The 17,541-nt window shown below is 47.6% G+C and overlaps 6 protein-coding genes across 6 annotated transcripts; 3 read left to right on the forward strand and 3 right to left on the reverse strand.

Annotated features, from left to right (window-relative positions):
• Positions 1-210: 210 nt before the first annotated feature.
• Positions 211-1,824, reverse strand: GGS22DRAFT_156436 (HotDog domain-containing protein). Its single transcript, XM_047960367.1, has 2 exons — positions 1,094-1,824; positions 211-993 (listed from the first exon to the last, which is right to left on the reverse strand). The coding sequence occupies exons 1-2, from the start codon at positions 1,791-1,793 to the stop codon at positions 542-544; spliced, it is 1,152 nt and encodes a 383-aa protein (XP_047821041.1). The 5' UTR covers positions 1,794-1,824; the 3' UTR covers positions 211-541.
• Positions 1,825-2,172: 348 nt separating this feature from the next.
• GGS22DRAFT_198604 (ATP-dependent DNA ligase) lies at positions 2,173-5,173 on the forward strand. Its single transcript, XM_047966156.1, has 4 exons — positions 2,173-2,248; positions 2,344-3,666; positions 3,713-4,481; positions 4,532-5,173. The coding sequence occupies exons 1-4, from the start codon at positions 2,223-2,225 to the stop codon at positions 5,066-5,068; spliced, it is 2,655 nt and encodes an 884-aa protein (XP_047821042.1). The 5' UTR covers positions 2,173-2,222; the 3' UTR covers positions 5,069-5,173.
• Positions 5,174-6,319: 1,146 nt separating this feature from the next.
• Positions 6,320-7,139, forward strand: GGS22DRAFT_186044 (uncharacterized protein; the record flags this gene model as incomplete). The annotated part of the gene is made up of 2 exons (XM_047964400.1): positions 6,320-6,783; positions 6,917-7,139. 2 exons carry the CDS (start codon positions 6,320-6,322, stop codon positions 7,137-7,139), a joined length of 687 nt encoding a protein of 228 aa, XP_047821043.1.
• Positions 7,140-8,630: 1,491 nt separating this feature from the next.
• GGS22DRAFT_178409 (acid protease) lies at positions 8,631-10,117 on the reverse strand (the record flags this gene model as incomplete). Its single annotated transcript, XM_047963579.1, has 2 exons — positions 8,631-9,869; positions 9,920-10,117. The coding sequence occupies 2 exons, from the start codon at positions 10,115-10,117 to the stop codon at positions 8,631-8,633; spliced, it is 1,437 nt and encodes a 478-aa protein (XP_047821044.1).
• A 1,617-nt stretch (positions 10,118-11,734) lies between these two features.
• GGS22DRAFT_156442 (V-type ATPase) lies at positions 11,735-13,266 on the forward strand. The gene is made up of 6 exons (XM_047960368.1): positions 11,735-12,166; positions 12,250-12,262; positions 12,321-12,454; positions 12,581-12,647; positions 12,728-12,845; positions 12,943-13,266. Exons 1-6 carry the CDS (start codon positions 12,099-12,101, stop codon positions 13,086-13,088), a joined length of 546 nt encoding a protein of 181 aa, XP_047821045.1. The 5' UTR covers positions 11,735-12,098; the 3' UTR covers positions 13,089-13,266.
• GGS22DRAFT_156448 (uncharacterized protein) lies at positions 13,267-16,155 on the reverse strand. The gene is made up of 5 exons (XM_047960369.1): positions 15,630-16,155; positions 15,237-15,517; positions 14,920-15,186; positions 13,714-14,862; positions 13,267-13,655 (listed from the first exon to the last, which is right to left on the reverse strand). Exons 1-5 carry the CDS (start codon positions 15,733-15,735, stop codon positions 13,560-13,562), a joined length of 1,899 nt encoding a protein of 632 aa, XP_047821046.1. The 5' UTR covers positions 15,736-16,155; the 3' UTR covers positions 13,267-13,559.
• Positions 16,156-17,541: the final 1,386 nt, after the last annotated feature.

A 17,541-nucleotide genomic window follows, 5' to 3' on the forward strand; every position in this document is an offset into this window, starting at 1 on the left:
AACATGACATAATATCGTAATAAAGATCGTTAGGTACCTATGTATCCCTCGTTTTATTTACATTAACACATTAACATTCCCCTAAGGACAATGTAGCTTCCGCCTTTTCTTGACGCAAAGCCTAACCGCACTTATTTTTTCCGTCTAGGTTTTCCCTTTTTTAAGACATACCTACAGTGAAACCCTACTATAACGATATGAAAAAAAAAATGGAATTCTAATCGTTATATTAAAATATCGCTATAAAATAAGTATCCACTTTTAGAAATCTTTACCTAAAGGGGTAAAGCCCGTAACGCACAGACATGAAATGTTCGATGTTATACCGAAGTGGGGTAATCATGATATAAAAAGGGTTTAGTTCCTTCCCAAAATGGAAGGATTTTCATGAAATTTAACCTGTTTATAACGATTTTGGTGGTGACTAAGCTAAAAGCTAACGATAATTCGTTATAGCAAAATTATCGTTATTTCCCATACAAATTTCAAAAATCCGGAAGAAAGGTTCGTTATATCGGGGTATCGTTATACACTAGGATCGTTATGGTAGGGTTTCAGTGTAGTATTTTATGGCCTTGAACGGTTTGCGAGGTACGAATGTTTTAGCTTGAGCTGTGCCTCGTACTGCGAGGCCTCCATCCCGATCCTCTACCCAAACCTCCCACTCTTGTCGAGGGTCGGGGCCATCGGCATTTTCCTGCTGGATGAGCCTAACACAAACGCGCAAAGGTTCGTTGACATAGAGGGGAGCTAGGTTTCGATAGTCAATTTTGGTGATTCTCATCAGAGGGTTCCCAATTCGTGATCTGACTGCGGCGAGCATTAGGGTGAGGGTGAGAGGACCGTGTACTAGTAAGTCGCGGTGACCTTCTACTTCTCGACAGTAATTTCGGTCTAGGTGGATCGAGTGCGCGTTGAATGTCAACGCGCTGTACTGGAAGAGGAGTCTAGGCGTTGGCGTGAATGTGAACGAGTAGTCGGGCTCATGGGAAGCTAAGCTAGAATGTCAGCCATGGCTACGGGGCTTACGAGCTGTGATAAATATAGTAGGCTAATAATTGAGAGAGTACGGGCGATGATGGTGGTCACATACACTTGACAATCCTTTCCCTTCCTTCCTCCGACTTCGCTAGGTTTTCGCGAGCTTGCTCTTTGCTAAGGCCGCGCATGAAGACAAGGCTTCTTCTTTCCGTTATCCTCGGCACCTGAGAAACGCCTAATGGAACGTTGCGATCAGCACTCATCATGTATTCACGCCGTATAGTGGCGAATATCTTCTCCTGCCCCCCGGGGCCTTTGAAGGCGATATCCTCTATCCATTCCTTGCAATCGATGGAACGCGAGTTCAACCGGAAAGTCTCAGTGAAATCGATGGAGCCGCCGGCCCACATGCGCCGAACAAACGGATCGCCGGGGCTGTGGAACGGATCCGTGCCGTCAGGACATAATTCCGAGGAGGTCTTCTGGAGCGGGAAATATGCAAAATGGTGGCCCTCCGGAAGGGGCTTATTTGCGATGATACTCCTGGTGTTTATAGTACCGAATATACATTCTTGCGGAATGAAATCGGCGAGAGCAACGTTGAGCAATGTGGAATTAGTAGGCGACATATAGTCCCGAGTCCATTGAAATGGGCGGTCTTTCATGTCATTCCTTATGTCCTCGATTTGCTGCTCCGAGAGGCCATCGGTACTATAGTTACGGCGCCAAACCGGGAGACAATACCTGGAAGCCGGGGACCCAAGGCATGGCGACCTTCGGAGTATACTAAGCGACGCACGCGCAACCTTCATATTTCTATCATAGCCAAGTCCGAGACCCGTGAAATTTTAGGATTGGCTTTTTTGACACAACCTACGTAGAACGGCAACATTCTTATCGATAAAGCTATACTTTTGTACAGTGTGTATTTTCAAGAGATACATGTCATATGCACTGTATGATGCCTGCCATTTTCGCGTCACTATTCCATTAACGCGGTTAATCTTAGGAAGTCGCGTCACGTCGAAGAAATTTGGTGGATTGACAGGCAGAGCGATAACCGATAGGATACGATACCCCCAACCTGTACCACGTGAATGCCTATAGGAAGCCACATTAATCTACCTAGTACCTATCTACCTATGTGCTTAATTTCTTCTCTAAACACAAGTCTCGCCAATCTGGCTTCACGTCGTCTTTTCTTCCAAATTGCGACGAGTAAGTCTTCTAGACTATTCAAGATGGCACCCAAGCAATCTACCTTGGGGTATGTGAAATCGTCGCAAACCACCTTAGGGTGGGTCTTCCTTGCATGCTGCATGCTGCATCGTGTGCTTCACACTTTACTAACGATCATCTTAGGAAGTTCTTCGGTCAACCAAATGGTCCAAAACCCGCTCCTCAGCAGACGAAGCTATCGTTCAGTACAAAGTCGGCCAAGAAGACGAATGATGAACCGGAATCTTCCCCCAGTGCACAAGAACCATCTTCACCAAAACCAAAGTCTAAAGCCGATGTGAAAGAAGAAGAAGATCCTCCGAAAGACATGAAGAAGCGATCTCGTTCGCCCCCTTCCCCTAAAGATAAGAAAAAAGCAACAGCAAAGGTCAAGGTTGAAGAACCCGAGGATGAACTCGAGGACGAAGCACCTGTCGTAAAAAGGCAGCGAAAGAGCCGTCCCCGAATCGAGGATGAAGATGAGGAAGATGAGGTCATGGAAGACGCAGAGCCGATAAAACCTAAAAAACAGACCACTCCTAAGAAGAAAACACCCAAGAAGCCTTCTAAAAAGACATCACCAAGCACTGCGAAGAAGGCAACTCCCTCCCCTAAGAAGGATGATGATGATATCAAGGAAGAAGCGTCAGAGTCTGCATCCGAGGTAGAGAAGGATGAGGAAGAGGACGAGGATGAAAAGCCAGAGGTTGCAGCGAAAGCCCGAGAAAAAATACAGACCAAGCTTCAAAGCAAGACAAAAGACCCATATCCCGACTGGAAACCCAACACACCAGTGCCCTACGCTGCATTATGTACAACGTTCTCCCTCATAGAACTTACGACGAAACGACTCATAATCACCGAGTATTGTGCTTCATTTCTCCGACAAGTATTACGTTTGACCCCCGACGACTTCCTACCGACAGTGTTGTTGATGATCAACAAATTGGCCCCTGATTATGCCGGTATCGAGTTGGGCATTGGCGAATCACTCATCATGAAGGCCATAGGTGAGACTACGGGGCGCAGTCTACAAGTAATAAAGGCAGATCAAAAAGAAATTGGCGATCTAGGTCTTGTTGCAGTCAAGAGCAGATCAACTCAACCTACTATGTTCAAACCCAAACCATTGACAATCAGAGGTGTCCACAAAGGTTTGATGGACATCGCGACTGTGTCTGGGAACGGTGCTCAGGGTAGGAAAGTGGACGGAATTAAAAAGCTACTTTCGGCTGCTGACGCCCACTCAACCGGTAAAGTTGATATTCATAAGGACAAGGGTGGACCGAGCGAGGCCAAGTACCTGATCCGATTTCTCGAGGGAAAGCTTAGACTGGGCTTAGCAGAAAAGACTGTCCTTGTCTCCATAGCACAAGCTATAATATGTCACGAAGCGGATCAAAAAGGAGGAGTACCTAGTACCAAGGAGATAGAAGAAGCGGAAGCTATGTTGAAGACAGTTTACAGGTTAGTGACATCGAATCGTCGACTGACTAGCTCTAACATGTTTTAGCGAACTCCCCAGCTGGGATGTGATCATCCCGACGATGGTCAAGAATGGCATCATGAAGTTGAAAGAGACCTGCAAGCTCCGCCCAGGAGTACCTCTTAAGCCCATGCTTGCGAAGCCCACAAAGGCGATCACAGAAGTATTGGATCGCTTCGAGAACCAGAACTTCACTTGCGAGTATAAGTACGATGGCGAGAGAGCACAAATTCACTATGTCGCCAAGGACTCCTCGGACGAGTACATCGACGCCCTTCCCGGTGCTACGAAGGAAGTTGCCAAGGGGGTTGCATCCATTTTCTCGAGAAATTCGGAGGATTTATCCAAGAAATATCCTGATATTCTTGCAAAGCTTGACACTTGGGTCAAAGATGGTACCAAGAGTTTCGTGCTAGACTGCGAGACTGTGGCATGGGATGTTGATGAGAAGAAAGTTCTTCCCTTTCAACAATTGATGACTAGAAAGAAGAAGGACGTCAAACTGGAAGAGGTGAAAGTCAAAGTCTGTGTGTTTGCTTTTGACTTGCTATTTTTGAACGGGGAGCCAGTGGTCGAGAAGTCACTCCGAGACCGTCGCGAATTGCTTCACAATACCTTCCAACCGGTAGAAGGCGAGTTTTCTTTTGCGACTCATATGGATGGTAGAGAGCTCGAAGAGATTCAAACATTCCTAGACGAGAGTGTCAAGGCCTCCTGTGAGGGATTGATGGTCAAGATGCTTGACGGCTCGGAAAGTGGGTACGAGCCTAGCAAACGAAGTCGCAATTGGCTCAAGGTAAGAACTTCATTAGGTCTAAACGATACTTGTTACTAACAGCAAAACAGATCAAGAAAGACTACCTGTCAGGAATTGGCGACTCACTTGACCTTGTAGTGCTTGGCGCCTACCACGGCAAAGGCAAGCGTACCTCTGTTTATGGTGCTTTCCTTCTCGCATGCTATAACGCGGCGTCTGAGTCTTACGAAACAATCTGCAATATCGGTACCGGCTTTTCGGAACAGGTCCTCGAAGAACTTCACAAGCAGCTCTCTGAGATCGTTATCGACCGCGCCAAACCATTTTATGCGCACTCGTCAGGTGGGCAGCATCAACCAGACGTCTGGTTCGAACCTCGCTACGTTTGGGAAGTGAAGACCGCGGATTTGACATTGAGTCCACGGTATAAAGCAGGAATAAAGGAGAACGTCGACCCATCCGGTGAGAAGGGAATTAGTTTGCGATTCCCGAGATTCATCAAGCTTAGAGATGACAAGAAGCCAGACGAGGCAACGAGTAGTCGACAGGTAGCAGAGATGTACAGGAAGCAGGAAAGCGTTACGAAAAATAAGGGTCCATCTGTGGATGATGATTTCGAGTATTAAGGGAACGATTTATGATCTTACTGATGTAGCTATACAGTATTAATACTCCGAGGGAATGATTATGATGCGAGCTGCTATCCCGACAGCCGCTTGATTCGAACTGCAGGCTTCCGCGATAAATAATAGTGTACCAAATATTCGCTTACCTACATCTCTTCGTCACTAAGACAACTTTCCTACTCCTCAGAGATTGCGACAGCAGGAATCTATTTATAACCCGCGTACGAAACATGCAGTCATATGATAAGTAAATTAACACGCCGAATTACATGTGTGTTTCCGCCTCAATTCCCGATCGTTACATATAACGTTCATTTATCAAGCCCGTTCATAAATCTGTGTTCTGTCTAGTGTCACATAGCCTGGTATTAGGCCATAGTCTATGATAAATATAGGGGAGAGCGTCGACGGACTATGAGGTCTCGGCGTTCTTTTCATGTTCGCTTTCATTCCGAGTCGGCTGCAGATCCCGCCTACCTTTCCATGCCGTACAAGATCAAGCTCGATAGCAAGAGCCTCTTCATGGGACCCTCCGGATTCTTAAGTATATCCCATGATCTGACCGTATAACTAGATAGCTAGTATACACGGCCAAGCTAACTCTGCGTCATCCCGTGTCGCAACATCATTAGGACTAATGCAGTTTTCTTCGATGCGGCTCCATTCTCGACAACTCCCACAAGGCAATAACATAGGCAGGCTCTGCTTCTAAAATATTAATTCACAATGCCTCAGATAACCCCCCTACAGGTGGAATTCTTTTATCCTATGGTAACACTTACTCGTGACTCCCGTGACTCGAGCCTCGTGTCAAGCTTCCTGTTCGAACCTGTGCTTTTCTACTGTCGTCACGTTCCACAATGCTTCTTGTGGCTACTGAAATACCCTCGCCTTGCGAGTCTTTGGCTGAGTCACGAAAGGAAGTAGGAGAAAACTTCACTTACAACTACCTCGTAGCTCTCTCCTCGCTATCCTTCGATGATTTCTTCGAAACAACCTATAACAAATAACGCCGCTTCCATTTCTTTCTCTCCTCGCGTTGGATTTTAGTCAGGGTTAGTGAACTACGTAATTGCAGCGAGTATCCACGATATATCTAGCCGGCAGCACTGGCCAGCTCTTGTTTCTTATTTTTCGATGGGACGTAGACGTCACCTACTAATGAACGAGCAGAAGCTACACGCCTCTAACCCTTTCGGCATTCTCACTTCGACTCCAGAATTCCAGGTCCTACCTATACGATCTAGGAAGATGTCGGATCAGGCAACGGCAACCACAAGCACGTCTTCTACCGAACAGCAGACCACCGCCACCACTTCCGCCAGTAGTGATAACGATATCAATACTACCCACCCTCCCAGCTCTACCGGGCCCAGCGTCACCACCGCCGCCGTAGAGCAGGAAGCATGGCGAATGCTATACCCGCCATCACCGGTACTCCGAGATGACCTAGGCTCGCAGTTCGACCCGCCCTTCCCGGACCCGGACCCGGAGGCGGAAGCATATACGCCGTATACCCCCTACACAACCTCCACATCCCCATCCTTCACGCCTTCATATTCATCCACGCAGCAGTTACAGCCACAACCCGAAGAACAAGAACAAGAACAGGACCAAGATCAAGACCAAGAAATCCAATACTATTCATCGTCCTCCGCCGACGCCGACACCGACTCAGTCCCGTACCTAAACCCGTACCCGGACCCGCGGGACATGTAAGGCACACTCTTCCTCCTCCCCCTCTCCTCCCCTCCCCTCCCCTCCTTCCTTCCCTACCCCCATCCCATCCCCCATCCCCCCCCCACACCCACAAAACCTCCCACACTAACCACAACCCCATAAACCCAGGTGGCCAATAATCGTCTGCCCCTGCCCCTGCCACGCGCCCACTCCGTCCCGCGAAGCGCGGCCCTGGCTCGCCTTCTCGAACGAGGCCTACGCCGTGTGTCCGCTGTGCTGGGTCGACGCGTACATGACGGCGCACGGCGACCGGCGTAGGCTGTTCGACTGCGAGAGGTATCTCCGGGGGCTGGGGAAGGATCCGAAGGTTCCTGCTTCAAGGCAGTGTTGAGAGCAGGCATGGAGCGGTTCGGCGGGAAAGTGTGTGTGGAGGGGGGTATGGAAGGTACGGAGGCCGGAGGGAAGGAGGCAAGAATGGGGGTTTCTAGGGTGAAAAGGAAGTTAGCTCGGGATGGAAATCGAGGGGATATTGGAGGGAGTATTACCGTTTAGATACCGGACATTGTGTTTTCGGTGACAGTCAGGCGGTTCTGGACAAGAATGAGATCCGGATTTGAGAAATACCTTGTTTGATATTGACTCTTAGGCGATTCAAACGCCTTAGTTGTCAGTGAAACTGTTCTACCCAAAAGATCATTCTTGTTCGTTCAGATTCCATATTATAGGAAATGTTTATCAATTCTAGGTGGTTCTTGGGTCTCCTTATTCGGTTCTTTTTCATGGAACCATCTACAACCTCAAGCCTGCTTCTGTTCTCTGACTACGGGGTAGGAGTCATTGTTTCTTATATAAATACTAAACCCCCGTAGGATATCGGTCGAGTGAATATCGTCGCATATAGTGGTTTATAACCTTCACAGGCAAGTCCCTAGACACAGAATCGAACAACTATCAGTCCAAAGATCATCCCAACTCAAGCATATTACATCCACTTACCTGGTTTCATTGATACTTCCTCCGGACATAGCAACCAAAAAAAATAGTCAAGAAAATACACCAACACTTCCTTCACACCTTTCCCAATAGCAATCCTAATGGCACCGATTCCACATCCTAAAGAACTGCGAATCGAGAAGGGCGAGCGGTTAGGCTCTGGGCTGATCGATATTATCTGGGAACTCACAATAACATTCTCTCTATTGCTACTAATATTAGTACTACATGAGCGACTAACGCAGGCCATGCAGGCTTTGGAAAAGGAAGAGGCTGCAAGTCAACCGACGACGTAGTGCTGTATGCATCAATGTAACCCTAGGGAATATCGTCCGATGTGATAGGACGCTATTCCAACAGGTGAATATAGCGAAGGTATCTAGTGAGTAAGGAAGTAGCCTTCTCAGTTACTAAAGACATGCTGGACGGCAAGAGTAGACGGATATCCCGGCAACGCCACGCGCTATAGTAAGACATGTGGCAAGCCTATCGGTCTGCAATGAATTGATAAGGGCACAGAAAAGCAAAGACAACGCACAAAATCAGCATAGATCAAGATAGTCGACAAAACAAACGTTATGTTCAATTGATATCAAATTTATATAACGCCCAGCTCCCCGCTAAGCCCCATCGTCGAACGATGTGTGAATGCTATGAATGCAATGTGATCCGACAAACGCTGCTTCGGAAGCATGTAGAGGATATCATACAACTATGCCATACTCTCGTTATTCCTCGGTCATCTATACCGGTATTTTATGTCGTGGCGGCTTTTTATAAGCCCAAAACCCCAAGCCCAAGCCCAAACGCCTTGCAATGCTTGCTAAAATATCATCAAATAACCCAGTTCATATCGGAACAACACGGGTATCAATTTCCTTCAAAATATTTATAGTATCGCGATCAATATAGACACTCCAAATGGCACAATTAGAGCGGCCATCGAAAAAGTGCCGTCGTTACCCGTAGCGCTGTTGGATGTGCTGTCGCCCAGGCCGGCATTGCCATTGCCGGTACCTCTGACAATGCCTGACGTTGCTGCCACGGAGTTGGATACCGCAGTAGCGTTAGGGATCCCTGTACCACTAGGGATTTCCTGGATATTGGATTCCGTCGTGTTGAAGTTCGTCGACGCAAGCGAGATCTCGTTGTTGTCGAGGTCGTATACGATATAAGCGGATCGAAGGAAGGTGTCGCCCAACACGTTGGTTCCCGAGCCGGCTGGGGAGATGCCGAATAGACAAGCCGTCACACCGTTCGAGAATGTAGGCCGCTGCCCATTTGCCGTTATTAGGTCGAGGACAAGCTCGTTCATTTCTACCGATATCTTCGGGGTTGAGAACACGAAATCCACGGTTGCCTTCTGGTTAGCCAGGGAACATGGGACGTAGGCCGCACCTGCGCTCGAATCGTATTGCGCATTGACCGCCTCATAAATATCCTCAACCATCTCATCAGGCAAGTAGGTGAGTGAGGAACCGGAATCAAGCAAGACTGCGAGGGCCTGGTTATCAGCGATGGTTGAATTACCCACAGACAAAGAAGTCAATGTGATCATAAATTCCGAGTAGACGCCGTTGTTCGCTTGGATTGGTAGCGTCTGGAGGCTTCCCGTATACTGCGCGGTGTCGACCCCCCCAAATAGGATGCTGCCCGTATTCGCATCGAGATCGTTCAACCATAAGCTGTAAGCATTTCGTTGTATCTGACCAGCTGACTTCATCTTCATCGGCAAGTTTTCGTATGATTTCTTTCCTGCTCTCCCAACCTGTACTTCGTTGACGGCGTAGCCAATGCCAAGGATGCCTTGTTCGGAGCTACTCGTGTACCCGATCCCAAATTGGAAATCAGTTAACGTCGTTCCCCCAATAGTAATCGTATCGGTGACATAGTCGCCCGTGGCCCCGGAGCCATCGACATAGGAGATATTGAACCAGCTCCCAACATATCCGTAAGTAGAAGACGAGTTGGCGGCATATGTTCCGGCAAAGGCACAAGGCTTCGACGATTTAGAACAGAGTGACGAAGATGCTGTGTTAACCCAAAGATCACTGCTGCCGGTATCTAAGTGCATCCGTATAGACTGCGCTGGCGTTCCTAACGTGCCATTGACGAAATACAATGTTTCCTGTGAGATTTAGCAGATGGTTCTCTTAAGCTAAGACACCAAGGCCATACCTCGTTGTCTAATTCAGCCTTAACTGTCCCATCTCTTCGCCGTAAACGATCCCGTTTTACTGGATTCGATATAGTCTTTCGTTGAGTAGCCAAGCTTACAACTGTAGGTTGGCCGATACTACTTGGTATATTACGTGCGTCTGCCGGTACGGCTAATATACTTGCTATTAGGGCAAGTGCCGTCGTTGTTGTCTTCATATTGGGTTAAGTGGGAGCCGCCTTGGCGTGGTAGTTATAAAGTCGAGATATCCTCAAAATGTCTTTCTTCCTCCTGTCCAAAGCAGTTGATAACGACACAAGATGCTATGCTATAACCAAAACATCGAAGCAAATATCCAGCGGTGAGTTCCGGGGTTATTCCCAACCTTTATGGCACACTGTCTCGGTAAGGACGGTAAAGGAGGCAAAATATGTATCCAGTACAGTGGGACGGATTCGTCAGTAGTGCGTGGCCAGCCGGGGCTAAGAACAGATTTGGGGATGAATTAAAATACTAGGTAGTCTAAAATCGGGATTAACAGCTCATGTCTGCGGGGGGAAACATAATATTATTTGAAAGAGAAAGAAGCAATCCAGCTGCTTGGCGTGGTAAGAATAAGAAAGACGGGGGATCTGTTGGCCGAGTGTGACGAGACGATAAGTTCGATATCTAAGCCACTCCGGCTTCGCCAACCGGGATACTTTGAGTCTCAAGATATTATGTAGGCCTACGAAGTTACGTCCTCTATCCATATGAACTAGGATTCTCAAATCGAGGAAGACCCTGAACGGTCTGAGCTGGCCTTCGAGCCTCCTCGGCACGTTGGAAGAAACAGGGGAGGGTGTGTGGTGGGGAGTCCGCGCATAGCGTCGTGGTTTGGGGTCTTGGCGCAGGTTGACGCGCGTCCATCAACGTCCTCGACACTCACTTAAATAAGCCAGGGGCTTTTGAAGGGTCATTTGAGGAAATAAGGCTGGGCGAGTTGCTCGATGAACTAATATTATTTAGCTCTTTCTTGCAGACGCAAGCAAGTAATGTACCTAGTAGCATGACTTGCTGCAAACAAAGCCGAGCGCCTTTTCAAAATTGATGTTCAAGATCTTAGGATCTGATACGGTTGGCTGTATCAAATCTCGAACTAGGATCCGTAGTAAACATCAGACAGTACTGAGCACGGGTTTTTCAACGCCGCCCGATTAGCAGCGTTTCAACGTAGCCCAAAATAGCTCGCAACGCCTGGGCTTTGTTTAGCGATAAAGTATTTTGTGGACTCGTAGGGCTACTTTTCCCCATTGCGGTTATTCTAACGTAGAGTAACCTAAAGAGACCCAGATAACAGAGACGGGTAACGACACTAGTTCATCTTGTCAGCACGAAATAAAACGAACCAATCTCTAGACTGATTCAGATTGGGGATATAATTCATGGACACTTTGTTGACCAGGTTTAGACCGATTGAGGCTCTTTGAGTGACTGCGTAAGATGGATAAGATTCCTAATCCGGATACTCGCGTCCACGAGGTGGCGGGTTAAAGAGTCGAATCAGGAAAGATGAATTGATAAGAAAGCAGATACAACTTCAAACATGATCTGTGTTGCAACGAGAAGCACTTTCCCGATCAATTCTTGCCCAGAATCTCGGTAGGTTCGACACGGACTAAACCACATTTTGACATGCGTAACGTTTTATGAAAACCTTAACGTAATTCGGTGCCGACCTAGTACTGTGGAAGGTGCAAGGACACTAAAAAAATGACAGCTCAGTTTGACAAGATACATCTATTTCAGCCACACCGCGAAGCCTCGTCTCGCTTCACTAAATCTTCAACGGGTATATGTAAGTGAGCATTCCCCGAGTCGCTTACAAGTCACACCTGAGGATTCGAGGCTTTTTCCAATAACCAATCAGCCAACGCAATATTCTTCTGCCTGCAAGCCCCTCATTCGAATACATCATCACCGGACGGCTGTCGAATAGAACTCGACGATGTAGAATGAGTCGTTACACGATAACATGGATAGACGCCCGACGTGGCCCTCAGCTGGGAAAGGGGAGATGAGATTGTCTGACCTTCGCTATCTACCACAAGATAGCTATCACTTGCGCGTCCGTAGCACGTTAAATTCATAAGATTCCCACCTGAGCACACTTACTGTATTTCCGAGCTGCGCATTTCCAAGTTTTTTGTTGTTTTGCCAATGTCCCAACAAGCGATCCTATCCGAGATGAATGCCGCCTTTGCCGAGGCGGCCTATGATCCGCGGTGGTCTGTCTCTCGCGCTTCTGATGCCTCTATGAAGGAGGTGCTTAGATAACTTATAAATGCTGACTTAGTAATCACCTATACAGCCCAATATACGCGGTACGTGTAGAACATCATCGCCCGCCCTAATGTCGTCTAACCTCGCGCGCATGCATAGTCCTTCTTCGGGGCGCTGGGCTGCGCAGCGTCGATAGTCTTCACAGTTCTGGGCGCATCCTATGGGACCGCCAAGTCAGCCGGGGCTATATTCTCCTCGGGCGTCATCCGCCCTGATCGGCTGATGCAGAACACGTATGTCACCCACCGCGACATCCTATTCCCTCATCCACGAGGATATCCCCGTCGGTCTTAAAGTCTTCTGTCTATAGGCGAGTAGGAAAGCAATGCTGACATCGGCCCGCAACGCGTATGATGCAGGCTCTGTGCAATCATGGCCCAGATTCTATCTATCTACGGGCTCGTAGCCAGCGTAATCATCTCGGGCGTGAGTGGCATCCGACCCCTATTGCAAAATCATTGTCCCTTAGATGCATGAGGAGGCAATAATTATTGACTCTGGTGTAGGATCTAGTAGAGAAAATGCCCTTGCACCAGGGCTTCCTTCAGTTAGGCGCAGGGATCAGTGTCGGGCTCAGTGGCCTTGCCGCTGGCTTCGCCATCGGAATCGTTGGAGACGCCGGAGGTTAGTCTGTCAAGAGCCAACCCCCTTTCTTTCCCTCAACCTCATTGGCAAGTTTGTTATAGTTGAACAGAGTGCAAGTCTAATAGATCTAAATCAGTAAGAGCCAGCAGCCAACAACCACGCCTCTATATCGGCATGGTCTTAATCCTCATTTTCGCCGAGGTACTCGGTCTCTACGGCGTTATCGTCGGGATTTTAATGCTCACTAAATCTAAGGAGAACGTTACTCAGTGTCTGTACTAACATAATCGATCCATCCTAGAGAATACTAGGTATATTATAAGGGTACACGTGGGTTAGGGGTCTACTGTGGCAAGTTTCAGCATAGCAGGATACCGCTCACGGAGTTTGGGGTTTAGAAATTACTTACCATTACTTAAAACTGTAAATCGAGTATTGTTGTGCCGGTACATCAAATAAATGTTGTATTGTTGCTAGTTCGTAGTCCTAATGCACCAAGTGGTCCATAATACAAAGTCTCACCTCATTACGCAGACTCCTTATTCCGTGAGTTTCCCCAAATTCGACCTGATTCTCATAAAATTTTCGGGCATGTTCGTCTCATTAACTATCCATTCCGAAAGGGGGAAATCATTCCGAGTGTTCTAAAATAACGTAATCATCATCTGTACAACCCTCTGCCGCAATAGGGCGGCGGCGGCGGCGGCGATCAAGTCGTCCCATCAATCCTGGACCTTGCCATTTGCGAGCGCTCTACGTCTCATCGATCTTATCGACCTCTGCTTTTGCCTCTTCCCATGTCTCTTTGTTCTTCTTCGCCCACTCGATTTGGCTCTTGGCATAAGCAAGCTTGTAATGATCATTAACTGAAATGTCAAACTACAGAAAGGAATCCGGGTAGACTTACCATGTAACGCCTGAGGTCATCTTCTTTCTCGTTCTGAAATCTTTTCAGATCTTGCAAAATGCTTGCGCTTGCGTCCCTCACATCTTGTGCCGCTGCTACTTGAGCCTGTTCAAGTTGCTCGATGCTCTCCCGTATTTTGCCAATGGCGTCGCGTCGGGTTCTTTCCGGGTCAACGTCGGCCACACCTTGAATTGCGTGGCGGATTGGTCCGAATATCCTACCGGTGATGGAATTGCTACTAGGAGCCTTCTTATGGCTCGGGTTAGAAGCTGAACGCTCAGGAACCCCCACTCGTGCCGAAGGTGCCGAAGAGACGTCTCCATGGTTGGACGGAAAATCCGAATCTACAGAAGCGGTATCCTCTCCACTGCCCTCTCTATGGTGCTGTGAATAGGTTTCTTTCATGCTGGATGATCTTCGGGGTGGGTGAACTTGATGTCCTGTTCCGATCTGCTGGCTACTGCTGAGATATTGATCAATTCGCTTAGCCTCGGCTTCGCTGGTCTCCAACTGTTCTAAAAGCGCCTTCTTCTTCAGAAGCTCGTCGTTTGCCATCTCTTGCTGGACCCTTTTCAAAATCCTGTATCGCAGCACGCTGCGAACCACACCGGCAAACTGTGCACTCTCTCTCATAGGTTCTGCAAAACTAGCCCCTAGCGAGCTTGATAACTCTTCCGTTGCAATGTATGATGAGTCCGCTGCCTGGCCTACTCGCTCGATCGCAGCGGCGAGGGAAGGCGATGGCTCAGATAATGCAAAAGCATTGAACTTGGCGCCTAGGTCCGAGAGGTCGGCTGATAAAGCACTTAGGTGGTTGAGTGTGCGTCTATTAACCTTCTCCATAGGTCCCATTAAAGCTTGCTCTAGTTCCTTGATCGAGGCTTCAAAAGTGATGAAATAGGGATCCAGTTCCTGCTCATTCAGATCATGTGCTTCAGGGGGGAATCGACGGAGTATTTGAGAAGCGACTGTGCCAGAATTATCGAAAACGGGGCCCGGTGTTGGGTTCACGGGTGTCTTCAGTTTGGCAGAAGTAGCAGGCACCGGGAGATATGAATGTGCCGGTGAAGGGTTAGCAGTATCTAGCGGGGGCGCTTTCATAATAGACTTGGGGACAGATGAGATGGGATGCGAATGAAGGACCTCATTCTACATTCATATTAGTTTATACCAGAGCAAGTTTGAACGATACTACCGTGGACATACCCAGCTAACGTTAGGATCGAGAAATCTCCATAGAACTCCATCATCTCGAACTTGTTCCATCCGCCGGCAGCGATTTAGGAAGACAGCTAACATGCGTTTTCGCAAATCAATAATCTGTTGATCTTGTTTCGCGTTGGTCGGGTTGGCGGCGTAATCCGCCATCGTATGCTTCTCGGGAATGGGGGGGATAATGAGAGTTGGGTGAAGTCTAGTCAGCGCATCGCGTAACGACGCAAACTCGGAATATCGACGCCGGACTTCAAGGTCCTGGATTTTATATTAGCATAATAACCTCGAAGCGTTAAATAAAAACTTACTCCTGTCCTGATGGTATAGACAATGTATTTACCACCACTCTCCATGCTCTTTCCGGCGTCAGTAATAATTATAGGGAGTTCAGGACTTTCGTAAAGAATCTGTTCGATTCGGCTGTCATAACCACCGGCTTTTCTTCGTGGGGTCGCCTGATTCCGAGATTGAGCTCCATATTCCTCATCACTTTCTGGATCGGCCAGTTGCCGACCGTAGTTTGTGATGGGTGGCGCATCTTCACTAGTGGTGGACGGAGTATTTGGGGTCTCGAATCGATTGGCTTGGTCTACATGTTCCCAGTCGGGATCAGCCTCATCAAGAGAGTCATCCAACGCTATGTTTTCCCACATTATTTTTCCTTGGTCCTGGAAGATGAAGAAGAGCTGGGTAGAACTTACAGTCGTGGGATACTGGGGAAGTAGGGTTCGCAGACGATGAGGTTACAGAATCGCGACGGTCAAAACTCGTGCCGTATGGATTATTGTCTTCCTCGTCGTTCCACATGGTGAGTCAGTTGCGTCCACAGCAACACGCCGAACAAAGCTAATGCTTGAGCGATATCAATGGCGACGGATGTCAAGTGATCCAAGTGATCCAAGTCGCATTCGGTCGCTACTAGGTAGGTGTTGCGACGCACGATACGATGGGTGTAAATCGAGAGGGACGAGAAGGCGGGCAAGGCGGGGGAGGGGGGTTACGATGAGCTTGTCCACAGAATAATTGAATGAACGCCGATGGGTGTTTTCTAGAATGTGAATTATGACGAATAATTAAAATGCGTTGGCGTTATCTTCTAATGTTCGTCGTGTATTTGAAGATACTTTGAATCAAGTAACAAATCACGAAAGGACGATACGTATGCGGTTCGGGTTTAGGTATTGAAAGTCGGAGGTCAATAGCTTGTGCGTACGGAAAGCGGGAGCCTTGTTGGTGGTGGCTGCTCCGTGAGGTCATGTTTCAATCAGGCACTTGGACCACGCTAATATTCATACTTTCCACCTTAGCTGAGAAGCTACACACCCAAATACGGCTAGCGTCTGTCGTATACGTACACATACGCTAAGCCGAGCTCCGAGATGGATGAGCTTCTAGCAGCGGCGGCGTCCAAGAAATAAGCATGGATAGAAATTCGTGTCATTGGCAGTGCTGAAGTTACGATACCTTTCACTAGGTATGTTCAAGAATTCATGATATTGAACGCTGTATACACTTTGTGGAGGCGCCGTTATAAAACTATCCCTCCATGAAATACCCATTACCTTTCAGGATATTGAACACTAATAAGCATCATACTTTATGCTAGACACAGGTGAGCATCGATAGACAGGTACTCGATAATGGACAGAGAAATCCTACGAAACATCTGTATTCTATTTCTAATTCAATATCAGACAGTGTTGTGCTGGGCTCCTTAGTATCTATAAACGCGACCAAGCGATGAATAGATACCATGCAAAGAGCTCAAAATATGCTAAGAATAATATCATAGAATGCAATGACATTCATGTAGCAGCCTTCTTCGTATCCCAAGAATCAACCTGAGAAGACAATGAAAAGATGGGTGTTCGCATCACCTGGAGGCAGTGTAATACCAGGGACACTATGGAAGTCATCATGTGCAAGCACAGAGAATGGACTCCCGTGTTACAAAAATAAGAATAATCAAAGATGAGCCACTATGTGACTCTTCCAGAGATTAAACTGAAAAGAACAGATACTACACTTGATCTAAGCCAAAAGGCAAAGAGAGCTGGAGAAGAAAAGAAGAAAGGAAGAGAAAACCAGAGGCAGAGCTGAGATTAAATAGAGTCCAAACTGGTGGGGTGATTGTGAGAAAGTTCAAAGCGGTAAAACCTTCTGGCAGAATTATGTCATCACCCCCACCAATCATTAATTCCTTGGCAGGCACACAGTACGTACTAGGTACTGAGGTACCTATGTACTACAGTACGTACCTGTTCATTTTCCAATTTATGAGCTCCACTCAGTGCTGATTTCGCGGCCAACCACGTGACAGGTCTACCACATTTAACATCTCCAATTGCTTGTGCTTTTCCTCTTTTCTTCCTTCTTTTGTCTTCATACTTACCTTATTCGGGATATCCTGGCTCAAGAAATAGGAAATCCAAGGGGGAAGGCCTGCATTGCACAACGCGGAGCTAGCCCTCTTCTATTATCCCTCGTGGATCGTAGCGGGTGCAATTTTTGATCTCTTAATTGTTTTCATTGTGACCGGTGTTACATGCATCGCCATGAAGAAGATACTCCAACGAAATATTCGACACTGATTTTTTAATCCAATATTTTTTC

The sequence above is a fragment of the Annulohypoxylon maeteangense genome (genome assembly GCF_022496945.1).
Source record: "Annulohypoxylon maeteangense strain CBS 123835 unplaced genomic scaffold GGS22scaffold_4, whole genome shotgun sequence".
NCBI classification, from domain to species: Eukaryota; Fungi; Ascomycota; class Sordariomycetes; order Xylariales; family Hypoxylaceae; genus Annulohypoxylon; species Annulohypoxylon maeteangense.

Excerpts from the sequence above, each read along its gene's own strand:
- GGS22DRAFT_156436 (XM_047960367.1), bottom strand. The coding sequence starts at position 1,793 with ATGAAGGTTGCGCGTGCGTCGCTTAGTATACTCCGAAGGTCGCCATGC. Across the intron at positions 994-1,093 it reads AAGGGAAAGGATTGTCAAGT|CTTCCCATGAGCCCGACTAC; the intron begins GTATGTGACCAC and ends ATTCTAGCTTAG.
- GGS22DRAFT_198604 (XM_047966156.1), top strand. The coding sequence starts at position 2,223 with ATGGCACCCAAGCAATCTACCTTGGG. Across the intron at positions 2,249-2,343 it reads CCCAAGCAATCTACCTTGGG|GAAGTTCTTCGGTCAACCAA; the intron begins GTATGTGAAATC and ends CGATCATCTTAG. Across the intron at positions 3,667-3,712 it reads ATGTTGAAGACAGTTTACAG|CGAACTCCCCAGCTGGGATG; the intron begins GTTAGTGACATC and ends AACATGTTTTAG.
- GGS22DRAFT_156442 (XM_047960368.1), top strand. The coding sequence starts at position 12,099 with ATGTCCCAACAAGCGATCCTATCCGAGATGAATGCCGCCTTTGCCGAG. Across the intron at positions 12,455-12,580 it reads GATCGGCTGATGCAGAACAC|GCTCTGTGCAATCATGGCCC; the intron begins GTATGTCACCCA and ends CGTATGATGCAG. Across the intron at positions 12,846-12,942 it reads AATCGTTGGAGACGCCGGAG|TAAGAGCCAGCAGCCAACAA; the intron begins GTTAGTCTGTCA and ends GATCTAAATCAG.
- GGS22DRAFT_156448 (XM_047960369.1), bottom strand. The coding sequence starts at position 15,735 with ATGTGGAACGACGAGGAAGACAATAATCCATACGGCACGAGTTTTGAC. Across the intron at positions 15,518-15,629 it reads TTCCCCAGTATCCCACGACT|ACCAAGCCAATCGATTCGAG; the intron begins GTAAGTTCTACC and ends GGGAACATGTAG. Across the intron at positions 14,863-14,919 it reads TCGATCCTAACGTTAGCTGG|AATGAGGTCCTTCATTCGCA; the intron begins GTATGTCCACGG and ends ATATGAATGTAG.